The sequence below is a fragment of the Tigriopus californicus genome, chromosome 11 (genome assembly GCF_007210705.1).
Source record: "Tigriopus californicus strain San Diego chromosome 11, Tcal_SD_v2.1, whole genome shotgun sequence".
NCBI classification, from domain to species: Eukaryota; Metazoa; Arthropoda; class Copepoda; order Harpacticoida; family Harpacticidae; genus Tigriopus; species Tigriopus californicus.
Genome location: NC_081450.1, coordinates 9,165,826 through 9,181,803, shown reverse-complemented (window position 1 = coordinate 9,181,803; position 15,978 = coordinate 9,165,826). Strand labels below are relative to the sequence as shown.

The 15,978-nt window shown below is 43.2% G+C and overlaps 4 protein-coding genes and 1 long non-coding RNA gene across 6 annotated transcripts; 4 read left to right on the top strand and 1 right to left on the bottom strand.

The window, feature by feature from the left end:
* The first annotated feature begins 4,058 nt into the window (after nucleotides 1-4,058).
* Nucleotides 4,059-4,664, top strand: LOC131890756 (dual specificity protein phosphatase 3-like). Its single transcript, XM_059240167.1, has one exon. It carries the CDS (start codon nucleotides 4,059-4,061, stop codon nucleotides 4,662-4,664), a length of 606 nt encoding a protein of 201 aa, XP_059096150.1.
* A 2,072-nt stretch (nucleotides 4,665-6,736) lies between these two features.
* On the bottom strand, nucleotides 6,737-7,990 carry LOC131890272 (uncharacterized). Its single transcript, XR_009374290.1, has 2 exons — nucleotides 7,400-7,990; nucleotides 6,737-7,187 (listed from the first exon to the last, which is right to left on the bottom strand). It is a non-coding gene; the product is annotated as an uncharacterized LOC131890272 (long non-coding RNA).
* Nucleotides 7,991-8,452: 462 nt separating this feature from the next.
* On the top strand, nucleotides 8,453-12,251 carry LOC131890244 (alpha-catulin-like). 2 transcript variants are annotated; one of them, XM_059239552.1, is made up of 2 exons: nucleotides 8,457-10,566; nucleotides 11,345-12,251. In XM_059239552.1, exons 1-2 carry the CDS (start codon nucleotides 8,640-8,642, stop codon nucleotides 12,175-12,177), a joined length of 2,760 nt encoding a protein of 919 aa, XP_059095535.1. In that variant the 5' UTR covers nucleotides 8,457-8,639; the 3' UTR covers nucleotides 12,178-12,251. The 2 variants fall into 2 exon arrangements, with proteins under 2 accessions (XP_059095534.1, XP_059095535.1); XM_059239551.1 differs by having other exon boundaries at nucleotides 8,453-11,606.
* Nucleotides 12,252-12,458: 207 nt separating this feature from the next.
* On the top strand, nucleotides 12,459-14,123 carry LOC131890261 (scoloptoxin SSD43-like). The gene is made up of 4 exons (XM_059239571.1): nucleotides 12,459-12,665; nucleotides 12,737-12,920; nucleotides 13,006-13,240; nucleotides 13,530-14,123. The coding sequence occupies exons 1-4, from the start codon at nucleotides 12,551-12,553 to the stop codon at nucleotides 14,010-14,012; spliced, it is 1,017 nt and encodes a 338-aa protein (XP_059095554.1). The 5' UTR covers nucleotides 12,459-12,550; the 3' UTR covers nucleotides 14,013-14,123.
* A 216-nt stretch (nucleotides 14,124-14,339) lies between these two features.
* LOC131890260 (uncharacterized) lies at nucleotides 14,340-15,639 on the top strand. The gene has a single exon (XM_059239570.1). It carries the CDS (start codon nucleotides 14,488-14,490, stop codon nucleotides 15,559-15,561), a length of 1,074 nt encoding a protein of 357 aa, XP_059095553.1. The 5' UTR covers nucleotides 14,340-14,487; the 3' UTR covers nucleotides 15,562-15,639.
* Nucleotides 15,640-15,978: the final 339 nt, after the last annotated feature.

Sequence of the window (15,978 nt, the reverse complement as noted above, 5' to 3'; positions counted from 1 at the left end):
TTGAAGGACTGGGGTGCACGAGATGCCCAACGGAGGATTCCCGATTTGGCAAAGAAATTTTTGGTCAAAACAGACGCTTGTGGCGAAGGCATCGGAGCGGTCCTCTTACAGGAGGATGAAGGTGGACGTATGGTGACAGTTGAGTGTGCAAGCAAGAAATTATCTGAGACTGAGAAGAAATATCAGACCAACGGACAGGAGGCTCTTGCCATTATGTTTGCTATAAATCGATGGCAACATTTCTTGATTCAGACGGATCATTGCCCTCTAACTTGGTTACAGAGCAAGCGTGATTGTCGCGGAAAGTTGGGGCGATGGGCCTTACGTCTTGCCGAATTCGATATCGAACATCCGGGGCCCAAAAACGAGATTGCGGAGTGCTTGTCAAGGGCGATAGTGGAGACTGGGAGTGCAGGATAGTACGGGGGTGAGAGCGAAACAATTGGGGGATCCCAAACTGATCGAGTTTATGCACCACAATCCTGGCAAGGTGATCGAAAACGAAGAAGGAGTTTTGTACCAAATTGAGGACGAAAGAAAAGTCCTAACGATCNCTGATCGAGTTTATGCACCACAATCCTGGCAAGGTGATCGAAAACGAAGAAGGAGTTTTGTACCAAATTGAGGACGAAAGAAAAGTCCTAACGATCCTAACGAGACTTCCATGAACAGTTAGGGCATAGAGGAATGGCCAAAATGATCGAAGCCATGAAAGAACGAATTGTTTGGCCGGGAATGAGAAAACAGGTTAAGTCTTTCCTGAATACTTGTGGGCTGTGTCAAAAATCAAAAGACTACTGTTCGACCCCAAGGGCCCCAATGGTGGTCAACGACGATTCCAAATGGGATCCCTTCGAGAAAATCGCAATTGACGCTATGGACCCGTTCCCTGGAGACGGGGGGTGCAAATATATTTTAGTCATGATGGATGTATTGACTAAATGGATTGAGATCAAGGCTGTTCACAAGTTGGGTGGAATGGCATTAGTTGAATGGATGAGAGTCGACATCATTCCGCGCTGGGGAGTGGTCAGAAAGATTATAATGGATCGACGCGCGGACATGGAGAGTAAGGTGTTTGAAGACTTCTCATAAACGGTAGGAATAGAGCCCGTCTACATCACACCTTACCATCGTCAGGCCAACCCGGTGGAAAGAAGTAATAGAACAATCATTAAACTCTTGAGGGTGGCAATTCAAGAAAACCCATCATATTGGTTGGAAAAGTTACCTGACGTGGTCTTTGCTTGCTGAGCATCTTTACATCAATCGACGGGTACGTCGCCATTCCAAGCATTAACCGGGTCCAGGATGAGACTCCCGTTAGATCTGAACTTGCCAATTCGCAGTGAAACGGCAATGTCACAACAGGAAGCTCAGGACGCGCTTCCAGCTCTCCGAGCGAAACTGAGAGCAAGGTTGAGGATCACGGTGGAGTCGTCAAGGCAGAGATACGACGTTGGATGGAAAGTGAAATTGAGACCGTTCAAAATCAACCAGTTGGTGTGGTTGAAGAAGATGTCGACTGCGCCGGGAGTTTCCAAAAAGCTTGGGGTTCAATGGGATGGCCCGTTTAGAATCACGACGTCAATGTGATGTTGGGTGATCGGAGTAATGGAGAGAGGGTCGTACATGTCAACCTGAACACTTGATTATTCTTTTTCGCGATCTTCTTGCTCCTTGGGCTTAAAGTCTTACCTTTCCATCAGAGAAAAAATTAATATAAAAAAATATAATCAAGCATTCTGAAATGATCATCCAGGACAATGTAGATGAATGGTCTTTCAAATTTATACAGTCATTGTGTGAGAATCTATGGCAATTGGATACAAAAAGCTTACGTCAAATTTCATAGAACAAGTAACATATACATTGAATTACCTCTCAATGCCATTCAATAAATGCATTAAAAGGAAGAGATGATCAAAATAAAGGAATTAAAGTTAAAAATTGAAAAATAACAAATACGAGAAGAATATAAATGTTTTTACTCTCTGGTTTTTAAAGAAAAATAGTGTTTAAAAGCCACAAGTGGAATGTACTGTGCAGGATGGAAATGAATCAAGGGTCACTTCTTTGCGCCTTCTAAAAATCCTTCCCTCTGCCTCCGAGAATTGCTTGATCATATTTCAATCAAAATCAAGGTATATAGAGAGGTGTAAAGCTTTGGGATTTCACACTAGTACGCCCTCTGGTTCTACCATGAAGGCAGTGTCAACACACATCTTACTGATGGCAAAAAGTTGGTACCAATTATTTTTTTCGTATTTTCTGCATATTTTGATCACTTGCGATGTAATGTCATCCTTATTAAGTGAATGTTGAACTTAAATGGTTCAAAATAATTGTCGAACGATTTCCAAAACATGGCTTACAATTTTGTCAATGAAATTTTGGAAGCACTGAATGTGCTAAAATCATGGTAGTTCTTGCCGCGATTGTGGCGCAGCCTGACTAGCCCACACAGCTGAAATCCGATCCGGTACTTTACACGTCTCTATAGAGAAACAGAGGTAGGTCGGCAATGTACGAGTAGTAACAACGCGGCTGCCCGCCAGTACTAGCTGTGACGTCACTCAGCGCCTCAAGAAAGAGGATAAGTACATGGATAAGCACACAAAACACATGTCACAACTAGGCCTATAACTCTTGAATGAGTCACTTTTTAGAAACTTTTAGAAAACCTTTGTTGTTTAATAATTTTAGGAGGCCATCCATAACAACCCAAAGTGATAGTTCTGCAATTCTCACATTTTCCTGCTTGCCTTTTTAGTAAGAGATCAAGTTTTTCCTGAAAATACAACTAGAATCCCAGTACTTTACACACAAAAGCGCAAATATAAAGATCTTTGCATTTTAGCCCAGGTCCCCCCACCCTGAGACATGGTTGAAATAAAGCACCCAGAGGAACCAAATTTGATCTAGAAGCCTGCATTGTTTAGGGTACCAATTTGGGAGTCTAAGTTAGGAGAAGAAAACTTCGATTTTCAAAGACATTAAAATAGTGAAACCATTTTGAAACCTTTTGTTAATTGTTTCGAACTTTTCAAAATTAGTTTTATTTTCATTTGTTTACACATAATTCACATAACCCAAAAAAGCTTATAATCGATAATCATTTGGCGTAAATTCAACAAACGACTAAAATAGAAATATGCCTCTGTCTCCATTTAAGAGAATTTCGATTTCTTTTCTTTGTGATTTTGACCTTGAGTATTTTTTAATTTTGACCTAAGCTGGCATCATGAAATGAAATCAAAGTTATTCCTTAAGATTTTTTTTTGTCAAGAAGTGCTCAAATGTGCTTGAACGGCTCTCTTGCAATCTGTCAAGGTACGTTTTACGTAACTTAACCAACATCTCCATTGTCGTTGATCAGCAAAAAAGCATTTCAATTAATTTAGGCTTATTTGTCAATTTTTCTTTTTTTCATTACTAGGTAGGCTAATCTTTTGTTTGCTTTTTATGTGTTGGGTGTTGATACCCGTTTCAAAAAGCGGTATATCCGCACCTTTCTTTACAAAACTGTGCGGCACAATGCTCGTACTTTTGACGATCGCTGATTGCAATGTTGTTGAACAATGGAGCCAAGAAAAGAAAGCTTCATGTCCCAACACTAATTCATAGTCAAGCACACAAACGTTCATCCCACATTTGGTTTTTAACAAGTCTGAATAAAATATCCCACAACCAACGTCATGATTGAGCATTGGAAACCTTCTCATCAGATTGGCTCAAATTTTCCGAAAGGCCCTTCAATCTCTCGATTCTCGTTCAAGTTTCGATATTGGCTTTCGTCGTATCTATGCTCGAGCTCAATTCTAGGATCTTGGCACCGATCCCTTCGAGTCGTCGGCCTCTGTGTTCCTCTCCGTGTGAATTGTTCTCGTTAGAGAAGCTCTTTTCATTAAGGATAGCATCGAACAGGGAAAAGGAGTGGTGGTTCTTTTGTCCAATCGAGCCTTGTACTAATTAACCGTTGTCCTCGGTTGAGACCTGTGATTTGTGTCTTCATCGGAACTGATTGGTTGAAGGACAGACAGAAGACCGACGGCAACATGACGTTAAATTTATCGGACTATCATCTAGCTAATTCCAGCACGGCGAGCTACCTTTCACGGTCCTTTAACATCGAGCCTCCCAAAGAGCGGATGATGCCAGGGGTTCCCCGGTACCAAACGCAATCGGATCGCTTCAAGACGGCCTTGGATTGCGACGAAGTTTATCCGGGGATCGTGATTGGATCTGGCGAAACAATGAGGAATGTCAAGTACTTGCAAAAACTGGGGGTCACTCATGTGCTCAATATGGCCGAAAATGACGTCAATGTGTCGTCACAACGCTACTCCAAGGCCGGCATTTGCTACAAAGGGTATCGGATCAAAGATCTACCTCAAGAAGATATTTCAGCCACGTTCGACGAGTGTGTTCGTTTCATGGATCGAGCTCTTTGCTCTCGGATGGGATTGGTTTATGTGGGATGTCTTCTTGGATATTCCCGATCTGCTACAGTGGTGGCTGCTTATCTTATGTTGAAGCAGAACATGTCGGCCTCGGAAGCTCTGGGTCTCATGAGACGGTCCCGAGAGGTCCACCCCAACATGGGTTTCCTTCATCAATTGGGAAATTTGGACAATTCCCTGAGACGGTCTCGTCATCGATGATCATACATTCTCTGTCCATTTGTGATTCAACTTGCTCAAGTTTCAAAATAACATGCCGAATAAATCATGGCTGCATCTGATCTGAAACGAATGCTTGTTCCTTCATTGAAGTTTTAAAGTCTGACAAACGAACATAAGACGACGGATATTGAGCAGAGATACGGGAAAGGAAAATTTCATTGCAATTCCGTAGGGATAGACTTGCTCAGAGTTTCTGACCCAGAAAACCCAGTAAATTGCACAAAGAGGCCTAGGAAGAGAACCAACGCATCTTTTATGTTTCAACTTATGGCATTCCTTTGCTTGGTACTAAAACACTGACAAATTAAAATGTCCTTCAATTGAGTGCAATTGAGTGCACTGTGGCCGTTAAGCCTATGTCATCACCCTTATCAACATTGTTTTATAGATGGAATGGCGAGAATGATATTGTTAATTTGATGAAAAATATTGTGCAATAGTTTTAGCAATAATATTATCCTATTGTGAAACTAATCGAAATTCACTGGAATGTCGAACTCATCTTCTACTTTTATTCTAGGAATTTTTCTAATCGCAAGAGAGAATGAAATCACTAGTGATTTTGAAAAGAAAAACCATTCTTCTTAAGTTGAAAGCTGTGCACTTTGATGACTGAACATAACAAATTTTTCATTTATTATTAAAAAAGGATGATATGAGAAAATGTTATTTCAGGCTTTGTTAAAAAATGTGATTAATTGGCCCTCAAACAGTTTTCCCCCAGCCCTGTTTATCACCGACCAATTCATACCATAAGTTGTTCAGTCTAGCTTTGAAGAGATCCTAAAGGTTTAACACATTACCATATTTGGATCACGAATTGGTGTCCTTTCTTACCCTTCATTTTTTCATGCGCATTGAACGAACATTTGCAGTCATTCATTACTCGGTTTAAGTGACTACCAACACTTTTTACAGGCTTGTTCGTGTATTAGGATTTATATCGTAAATTTTCACTTGATTTTCGAAGCATCTTGAAACATAACAACAAATTCATGGTAACAAAAGCAAACAAGTTACTTTAAAGTAATTGAACAACAACCTGAGACTCAACAACATTTTCTTAAAGCCACAGCCTTTGGAAAAGTGTTAATGCACACTACAAAAGCATTGGAAGGGAATAGTAAAGGTGTAGTATATCATTTTCATTAATCAGATTACCTGCGATGAAATAATATCGAGTGCTCTCGCTTAGATCAACTCATAGCGTAAATCATTTGACCAATAAATGCGTATTAAACAGATTATGTATCAAATTGGAGCGGGCTCGCCAAATAAGCTTCATCTGCTGAATCATGAACCACCATCATATGGTCGGGGACGCTAAGGTTGGAAATTAATACCTCCGAGTCAAGACAGTGCATGCTTCTGTGGTGATGGTTAGCGCAGACCCCTTTGTGCGAGAGAGGTCCCTGGTTCGAATCTCTTCCTTGTCCTTTGTTCAAGGGGAAACTTTTAGAAGTTAACTGCACCCGCAGCTGAAGAGAAGAACCAAATTGATACCAGGCGGAATTTGGAAATGGACGATGGGCTTCGCAGGGTCAATCCTCCGATCCTAGCACCCCAACCAAACAAAAGAAGTGACAACCCTTCAAAAAGGGGGTTATTTCCTAGTTTAGAAAAAATATCTCAAGATGCTAAAATCTGTTCGGGCATTTCCGTCAAAACTTATCAACCTCTACAAAAAAATTGTGAGGTCCCACAACGTGAACGTGAACACAGTGCAGGAAATGTAAATCGTGCCTCAAATCATAACGTGTGCTTAAAAGTAGCCTAAACTAATGTCAAAGCTATCGTATTGTGAGAGACATTGCTGGTGACCCGAAACCACTTTTTTTTGTACTTGGGGTCGGAGGGGTGAACCTCGCCCGGTCAGCGTAGCTAGCCATCACATTGTCCAATTTATATCCTATTTTTTGACAATAATGAAAGCATATAAAATTCTTTTTGATTGGTAAAGTGTTTTCCAACAGATTTAAAGGCAAAAACAAATGTCAGGAAAAACACACGTATAAAAACCACCTCCCCCTCCCGGATTTTAAGCCCATGGGTTAGCTCTAAAAGGATTCCATTAGCGATAAAAGGTAAGGAAATCCCCTCCACACCCAAAAATAAGATAAAATAATAGTAATAATAACAATAATAATAATAATCATTTTCTGCTGGCTCTTTCAAATCGGTTCGATGTTCCATGTCCACATTTCATGTCCATATTCGTACCATTTACTTGTTGGAGGGTCTTATTGGCTTGTTTGAGTTGAATTGGAGAAAATTTGAGATTGGTCTTCATCAAAGAAGCTGACTTTTCTCTTCAACCTCGTTCTTGTCGAATTGCACTTTGGTTTATTTCACGAATCCAACTTCGTTTTTTGGCAACATTGGAATTGCCCTTTGAGTAAAGTTTACTGATAAGCTAGTGGAGCTTGTTACAAACTTTCGTGATCCACAGTGGGGATTACCCTCGAACTTTTTGCAGTTTCATTCCTTGTAGACTGTTTTCCCCTGAAAACGGTTAATTTGATCATGGCATCAGGTTTACCTAGAGGTTTACCAAAATCGTTGCAAAACAACTACATCTCTCTTTAATATGGTTGAAAATGCTTGATTGAAACATTTTTGCTAAGATCAAGGCGATGGATAATCCATCGAAATACTTATTACAGGGTTGAACTTTCGCTTTTAAAAACTTACCACGACGCACTAAAAATACATACTCGTCTGAAATATTAAGCAGAATATCTTGGACATCCTATACCGAAAGCTTTCGCGCTATTGTAATAATCCCAAATCCCCAGCGAATCAAATTGGAACCGGGGAGTTCTCGTTTGGGTGGCCATCGTACCAATGACCTCAGACAGTCAGTAGTAGTACTGGAGGTCTGCAACTTTGGGCTCAGAAACGCACGGCGCTTCAGCCAGTCGGGGACCCCATCCAGCATTTTTTGAGCTTCATTCTGTTAAGATGAGAGAGAAATCCCTGGGCCTTCCCTCCGTAGAGTGGTGGTGAGTCGAAGGACGCGCTTCCGTACCCCATGCCATTCTCCATCGTGCAAGGATTCTCCCCCCTGGAAGGCAGAAAACCAGTCTACAACGCTTTTGGTTGAGGTAAATTTGGGAATCAAGCGTGTTCCCTAGTTCCAGGGAACGAGACGAGAGGGGGAGGAGGAGAAAGAAGAAGAGGAAGTCGGCGAGGAAGAGGATGCTTCCCTCCAGTAACTAGTTAGTATATACAGTATATGGTGAACCAAAGGCCCTCTTTTGTTGTCCTGGTTACCTTCCAAGCTGTCTTCACATCCCCGGCAAGTGAGGAAGGTGCTCCAACTCGATGAACGTACTGTTGCTATAGTTGTTCTGTTCCAACGCTTCATCTCCTTCCTCCCCTCCTTCACTCCCTCACTCGCTCCTTCCGTAGCTCGCTCATTCAAGGAACTTCCCTGCCAATGGTTTGGTTGGCTTGCCAGTTCCGTACAAGCAAGCCAGCTTGATTCTCTGTCTTCTCTGTTCCATTTTTTTTGTTCCCGTCTTTTCTTCGTCGCTCCCCTCTTCTCAGCCCGCGTTTCAGTGGTAGCATGGCATACTGCTTGTACAAACGAAGTGGAGGCTTGACTGAGCCTAAACTGGTAGCAAGGCACCACCTTGGGAAAGGATGGATTTGGAGGAAGAGACGAAAGAGAAGAGGAGTGAGAATGAAGAGAGAACAGAGGAGCGGAGGACGAAGAGGAGGAGAAGGAGGAGGTGGACGGAGGATGCTGCAACAGGGTGGGTTTCCCTCTCTCCTCTGGGTGGTGGGCATCCGTCAACTCGCACTTGAAGAGTTCCTGGCCGATGCGTGGCCTCTCACCAGCTTACGTTTGAGTGAGAACATCCATCAATTGACACAAATATGGCCAGATAATGAATCATTTTCCTGTGACTCAAGCTAATTTGAGAACATTTACCGGTGGCAGTAAAGGAAATGGAAGATTATGCGCCGAATGTGTCATCAATGGATATCCGTCGTAGTGGAACCATGGAGCGCAAGAACTCCGCGCACAAGAAATTCGGACCCCCCCTGAATGCCAACATAAGTGCAATTGCATCTGAAGACATCAGAATGCCTAATTTGAGCCCACCGATTATTAACAGCCCGAGTCAATCCTTAATCAGGTGCTCAAAATCGATTGCCTTGGCCGTGGAAATGTTTGCCACGGTGGGGGAAACCATTTGTGATCAAAACCGCGAGATTCATGGTGATATGCAAGATGCTTGTGCCAAATCCAGATCCTTCTGTGAATCCTTGGAAAAAAATTGTGACAGGTTTCACCGACAAGTGTTCACAGCTCTGGAGACGACAATTACCTCCATGCGAAGGCATTCCTACGATCGACACGATTTCCAAGGTGAATTGAACAAGCTCACCCATAACGCGAGTTGCCTGTTGGCCACCATGACTCGAATCTTGCTCCTAGCCGATAGCATCATGGTCAAAGAAGTACTCGTATCAAAAGATATGACCATGCCTCACGGGGAGAATGCTTTGACTCCTTTGGGCCAATTGCACCACTTCACGGAGTTTGTAAAGGCCTTCAGCGACTTTGGTGTGGAGATGATCCGATTTTGCATCCTGATAGTGAGCATGAGAAAAAACCGCCTCTCGATGTCATCGCAATCCCTAAGCTTCGCGACTGAGATGCAAGAACGTCGAGATGGACATTATTGTCGACAAGTTCAGATCGAGTTTGCGCAAAACATTCTTGAACGATCCTCTGTCTTGCTCCTCTCATCATCCAGCACCGTACAATCTCATCCGGAGAGTGGCAGTGCTCGCGAAAATCGAGACACGGTGTTTTGTCAGATGAGAAGAGCTCTCGACTTGATTCATTACATCATCAAGGACGGAGTCATGCATTGTGGCCTTCAACTTCGTGATGACGAAGGTAATTCGATTGGTCCCATTTTCAACGAGGACGATTCCGTGGTCTCGCCTGGAGCGGTGCCCACAGTCATGCAATCTATCGAATGCTTTGTCGATGCCGTAACGATCATGCAAATGAGTTTGGTCAGTGAGAGTTACAAGGATCATCTGTTTAATACCTTGGACGGAATTATCGAGAGCATCCAGGATTTCACTGACTCGGCTCACACCAAACATGAACGACGTCAAACCATCCTCATGCTTTGTGAGAAGGCGAAGGACGAGCTCTCACGTCTACTAGGAGACATATCAGAAGACGCTTTTTCAGGACTCTTAGACATATCCAGCTCACCTCAACCTCCCTCTCGCGATGTCGAAGATTCGATGCGAGCCCTCCGGGCGACTACCGACAATTTACGCTTAGAACTCCAAGAAATTGCTGTGGAACATTCTTTCCTCTTGGGACAAGTTTGTGATTTGGCCAATGCCATAACCTCTTCCCTCATGGAGAGTGCCATTCAGGGTGACTTTGAACAATTAGAGTACTACTCTGTCCAATTTTCAGCCACCCTTGTTAGTATTGAGGAGATCTCAAAAGTGATACGAAATGCTTTCGTCTCAGATGTACTCAACGTTCAAACCAAGCATGCGGAGATCAACTTAAAAATATTCGGCCCGCAGATCATCATTGCGGCGCAAACTCTGATCCATCATCCACACTCCAAAGCGGCTCATCACAATCTGGAGTGCTTCTGTACACTCTGGAAGAGTCTAGCCAACGAACTCATGTTGGGCTGCAAGCAAGTTCAAGGCGATGGTATTTTCTTTGGCAATCATTTGAAACTTCCAAGTTTGGACCATGGAGGTGCTCCCATGATAGTTGAGCAACCACCCACTCCCACAACTGTAACGAACCCATCTCCCTATGTAAATTTCCACCCGTCACTCGGGAATAGTCTTCAGTTTCCTGACTGTTCCTCCAACTTAGGTAATAACCCACATCAATCAGTACCGGATCTCAGTAGTTTTGGCAAGTCTGGACCAGGACCTCAGGCGAGCAATCTACAAGTACCTTACGCTCCTTCTAGAGAGCGAAGTTTGGGTGATCCCACCATGGAACCACGTCGTCACTCCACCTCCAGCCTTAACCCCAACCTTGGACAACGTCCAGCGTCGTCTTCGTCTCAGTTCTTTGGCGGTGTGAGCAGTATGAGCGGTGGGGCTGGATTCAAGGGGGAGTCTGAGCGGCGACAGTGCTTAAGTTCTTTCAACAACTTTGATCCGACGGGCCATGAGCCTCCTTTAGGTCCTTATGATAATCACATTAACCACCCTCAGGATCTCTTGAACACGTATAAAGACGTAGAAAATAACGAGATCGTGAAGCGTGCCAAAAAGATGGCGTCCCAATCGGACGAGATGTACGACTTCACAATTGGCTTTGGACGGGTAAAAACCACGCAAGATCTTTTCACTTTGGCCGAGAAATTTGCCGAGGAGGCCAACTTGCTGTACAAAGTCATTCGCTTATTTTCGTACGATGTTCCGGCTGGAGAAGACAAGAGGTCCCTCATGGCCATCGCCGATCACGTTCCCAAGCACTGCCACACTCTACAGATGCTCATTCAGAGCCCTATTGTAGGGAAAGCCGCCACTTTCACAAAGGTTGACAGCATCATAAAAGAAACAAGACAAATCATGCAACTTGTAGTGCGAGTAGTCCATATCTGTTATATCAACGCCAACAAATATCATTTGGATTTCAGTAACATATCAATGGAGGGTCGGGGAAGCTCCAATGACGATTCAGCTCAACCTTTTGGCAGCTCTGGAGGCGCCACCAGTGGCTCATCAAGCGGGAACGACTCCTCCTGACAGTTTGGGATGTCGCGAAATCGACAAACGGCTCCAGCCACGACGGCCAACAAGAGAACCAGAGTCTCGTTCCTACTCTATTAGGCACGATCCGATTTCGCGGCATCCACCTCATCAATTATTCCAAAAGAAGACTGCTCAATGGAATTGTTACAACACCAAACCAGACACCAGCAAAACAGCCACTGCTACAACTACTACGACTACGAGAAATACAACCACAATGAACAACACCCAAATTACTCCGACTCAGGAGAAGAAAAGCAATACTAAGCACACGGCCGGAGCGTATCAGCTCAAAAGAACTGACGAGTCAAGCCAATCCTCGTCACCTTTGGATGTTTGTCTCTGTCTTGGTTTGGGATTCTCAGCACTTCTTGCCATTCAAAACTATCACAGTGAGGCCATGAATCGAGCCATGACCTCTTCGATGCCCACTCCAAAGCCTCCTCCTACCATTCGAAGTTTCAGTGGCCGATTGAAGACCACCGCCAAAGAGCGCATTGCAGAAACCTTTCGAACCCAATGCGAGCAAGGCTTACTAATGCAACCCAAAATCCATGTTTCCCTTTCGTATCCTAAATCTGTGGCAGATTGTTGTGTTTGCAGCAACAATGATTTTCTATTTGTGTATATTGGCCTCTGCAATGTTTTCGTTCTTCAGTTTGTGGTTGTTATATTGATGTTTTTCGTTCACCAAGAAATTCGCTTGTCGAACATTTGAGAAAGCTTCACTGATTGTTTGTATCAAATAGATTGAAATAAATTGTTCAACACCTTCTACGCCCAAAAATCCAACCCTCTGTCGTCTATTTTGAAGGCAATTCCAGAAGATAATGCTAACGGTACTTTTCATCCTTGCTAGCCGGTTCTAAAATTAGACGGTACTCTGGACACCGCTTTGTTATTCCGATTTGTTATTTCCTTTCGAATGGACAAGAGTGGTTCGAGGCAATGAATAACAACTAACCCCGGTGCAGCTTTTGATTTACTTACAATTGCGCATTTCTCGCTAGAACAAGCCAATATTTCGTAAACAATAGGAAAGTAGTTGAGATAATTGGACAACATCGCCAGTGTCGATTTAGCGGTCAACAATGAAGGTCTCAAATCTTTGCATTTTGGTTGGCACTCACTTTCTGATAGGTGCGAGTCTCGGTATTGGTTCAAATAACTTCGTGACTCATTGCAGATACAATGTGGATTGCAAAGGTACCGTCCCTCTCATACATACTTCCCAGAGGCAGGCTCAAGCCAGTTTAAAACTAACAATTTCTTTGCAGGTTTACCAAAAGTCACAACTTCTCTCCGCCAGTGCGACTATTGTTCTTTAAGCCAGAGTAATACATATTGCCAATTTTTGTCCTCTGCTTCCGTAAATGCAGCTAATTGCGGACAAGCCAAAGATAAAGGAATCAGTTCCAAGATCAAGAATGACATTTTGAATCAACATAACCAACTCAGGAGGTAATCACCATACACTGCAACAGATTTAAGATATCGCGTGAGTGTTGGCGTCGGAAAAGCAATAATTAAAGCATTTCTTACGCAGTAATATTGCCTTTGGGAAAGTACCACGGATTCCGAGCGCCAGTAATATGCGAGAAATGACATGGAACGAGGAACTGGCTCAAGGGGCTCAACTCTGGGCCAATCAGTGCGTTTTCACTCATGATAGCAATGACATTTGCAAGTATAGTGTCGGACAAAACCTATACCTCTCGTGGAGTTCTGCTCCAGACGCAAAATCCGAATGGTCGAAAGCAGTAACTGAATGGTTCAATGAGGTAAACAATTTCATTCAAGCTAACAAGTGATGTGATAGGATAATAAGATTGACTTTATCCTAACAACAGAGTTGGGAAAAAATGCTCTCCAATATTGAAAAACTTACGTGGATATTCCTGTCGTACCTAGAACAGAATTGGATGTCTGACCCTTAGAAGTAGACAATTGCTTTAAACAAAAAGGCTACCCCAGCTAACCAACGATGATTTGAATCACTTATTTCAAGCAATATCTTAACCATTTGATAACTACAAGATTAACAAAAAAAATCATGTTTACTTTTTACAGGTAAAAGACGTCTCGCCTCAAGCCATCAACAATTTTCCTTCCTATAGTAGAGATCCCATTGGACACTTTACACAATTGGCCTGGGCAGAGACTCACGAGCTTGGATGCGGTTACATCAATTATTTCAACGCAAACCAAGGTTACCAATATTACGTATGCAACTATGGTCCTATGGGAAACATGATTGGAGCATCGGTCTATAAAGAGGGACAAGCTTGTTCCAATTGTCCGCAGGGGACAACATGTAACCAAGGATCAGGGTTATGTTCATTGGGCACAAATCAGCCCAACCCTGGTTTCAATGAAGATATAGTTCAACCTGTTCAGCCTTCCCAACCAGTGTGGCCACCTCCAACGACTGGGCAGGGACCTACCGTGGGGCCTGGCTTTCCTCCAAACAATGGACAAAATCCTACCTGGGGCCCAGGTCTGCCTCCTATCCCCTTTTGTAAAGAACTTGATGGAACAATTCGAAATCTTTAAAAGCGTGTGCTTTCCCATTGAACAATCTTGCATGTCCATAATTAATCATGTCAGCACATCATCAAACAATTTTCCTCAAAATGAAGCATTTAAACCCCAAAATGATCTGGCTTGAAATATTTCTTTCTTTCCATTAGGAATATGTCTTCAATGCCAAATGATATGAAACCAGACTGTTTAGACTAACTTGAATTGTTGGAAAAATCCTCCATCCGCTGACTCAGTCAATTCGTAGACTACACGAAGTTGTTCCATGTACTCACGTCTTTCAATTCTTGGAAGAGCTCCAATTTTTGTGAGAACAAATCAGAAATAGTTCGTGTTCGTGATTGCTTGGGCAACAGAGCTATCTAGTTTCGTTTCGTTTCATCATTGACCTTGAAGCTGGCTCTCTCAATTGCCGTTTGCGTTTTGGTCAGTACGGACATTTTTGTAGTTGACCCCTGGTTAGAGTGAGCGGACAAATATCCATGGTATGGTTGTCATGAGTGAATTCAGTGACGACTATGACGCCATGGATTCTCTAGAATACCCAATAAGGCCTCCTCCGCCTCGTAATTATTCTCCAGAACAAGAGTTTCGACTGCCAAGACCTCCACCCCCTTCGGAAGAGTATGACCCTCCACGAGGAAACCATCTCCATCCCAACGGAAAACATCAGTTAAGTCTCTTGCGCCCGATTAAACCTCCCAGGCTACAACACATCCTTATCAAGAAGAGACATGACTTGGTCAAGGCGGGCCCAAGACAATATGAGGCCATGGGAGCTCCCGGAGATGTCACTGACGAAGATGATGATGACAACGACTACGATGGATCGGCCTATAGCACTTTGCTCTCTAACAAAGCTGAAAGCCTTCTCCAGGAAGTGTCTGAAGATGAACTTGAAAATGTGGATGCGGGCGAAACCCCTCGCGGCAATAAGTCAATGATAATCAAAACGGATCATGGTGACCTCAAGTCAAAATATAACTACCTCGGCTTTGGTCTTTGGGAGAACACTGAGCCCACTAAACCTTATCCAAAACCAAGAAAAGCGAGTCCACCGCCCCCTCCACCTAAGTCAGAGCCCATTTGGTACAATTGCACTGTGGCGGTTGAGACACACCAAACCAGCAAGGAGATCGACGATTTGGTCCACGCTTTCGGGGATTATGATTCCTTACCCGTTCGGACTGTTGAATTTGGTTTGGCCGGTCAAGATGTAGCCGATTTTCAGGGTGACTGCCTATATGAACCATTTGAAAAGGAAGACATGTCAGAAATGTTCCGAAGAGCCTTTCTGGAAAAACTTGGACTAATGGATGACAACATTCGTCCCAAGTATCGGTGTTATGTTTGCCACGATTGGATCAAGGGCCGCATCATAACTGCTATGACCCACAAATTTCATCCGGAATGCTTCGTTTGCACGTACTGCCGGAATGAGTTCAAAGAGCGATCCTTCAAGAGTGATGATAATCACCGGCCGTATTGCTATGGATGCTTTGAAAAGCTATTGGGGCATTTTGGTACGGCTCACTTCACCCTTAAGACTCCGGTGGCTTAAATTTTATCATTTGATGTGAAACAATCTAACTGTGTTCCCCCAAAAACTGATCAATAACATTCTAATTAGGAAGGAAAACTACTCGAAAACTAGATCTCGTCATTGATTAAGCTGTGTGTAATCGTTAATGCTTGCCTAAGGATAGAATAATTCCAAGAATAAATCGAAAGCTGTCTGTGTACAGTCACATAGTCAGAGGTGTAAGCAAAGGAATATCGCACTTTTCTTGGAAAGTTGGTTTGGTACCATTTCATGACATCAGTCATTTTTCCTTTTAGAAAATGTCGTTAAACACGTTCGTAAAAACGAGAAACCTCACCGCTACTCCATTAGCGCAGTTTTATACATCGTTCCATTAGCACGAGCCTCATACTGCTAGGTTCAGAAATCTTGCTAATGTACCCTACCAAACAAGCA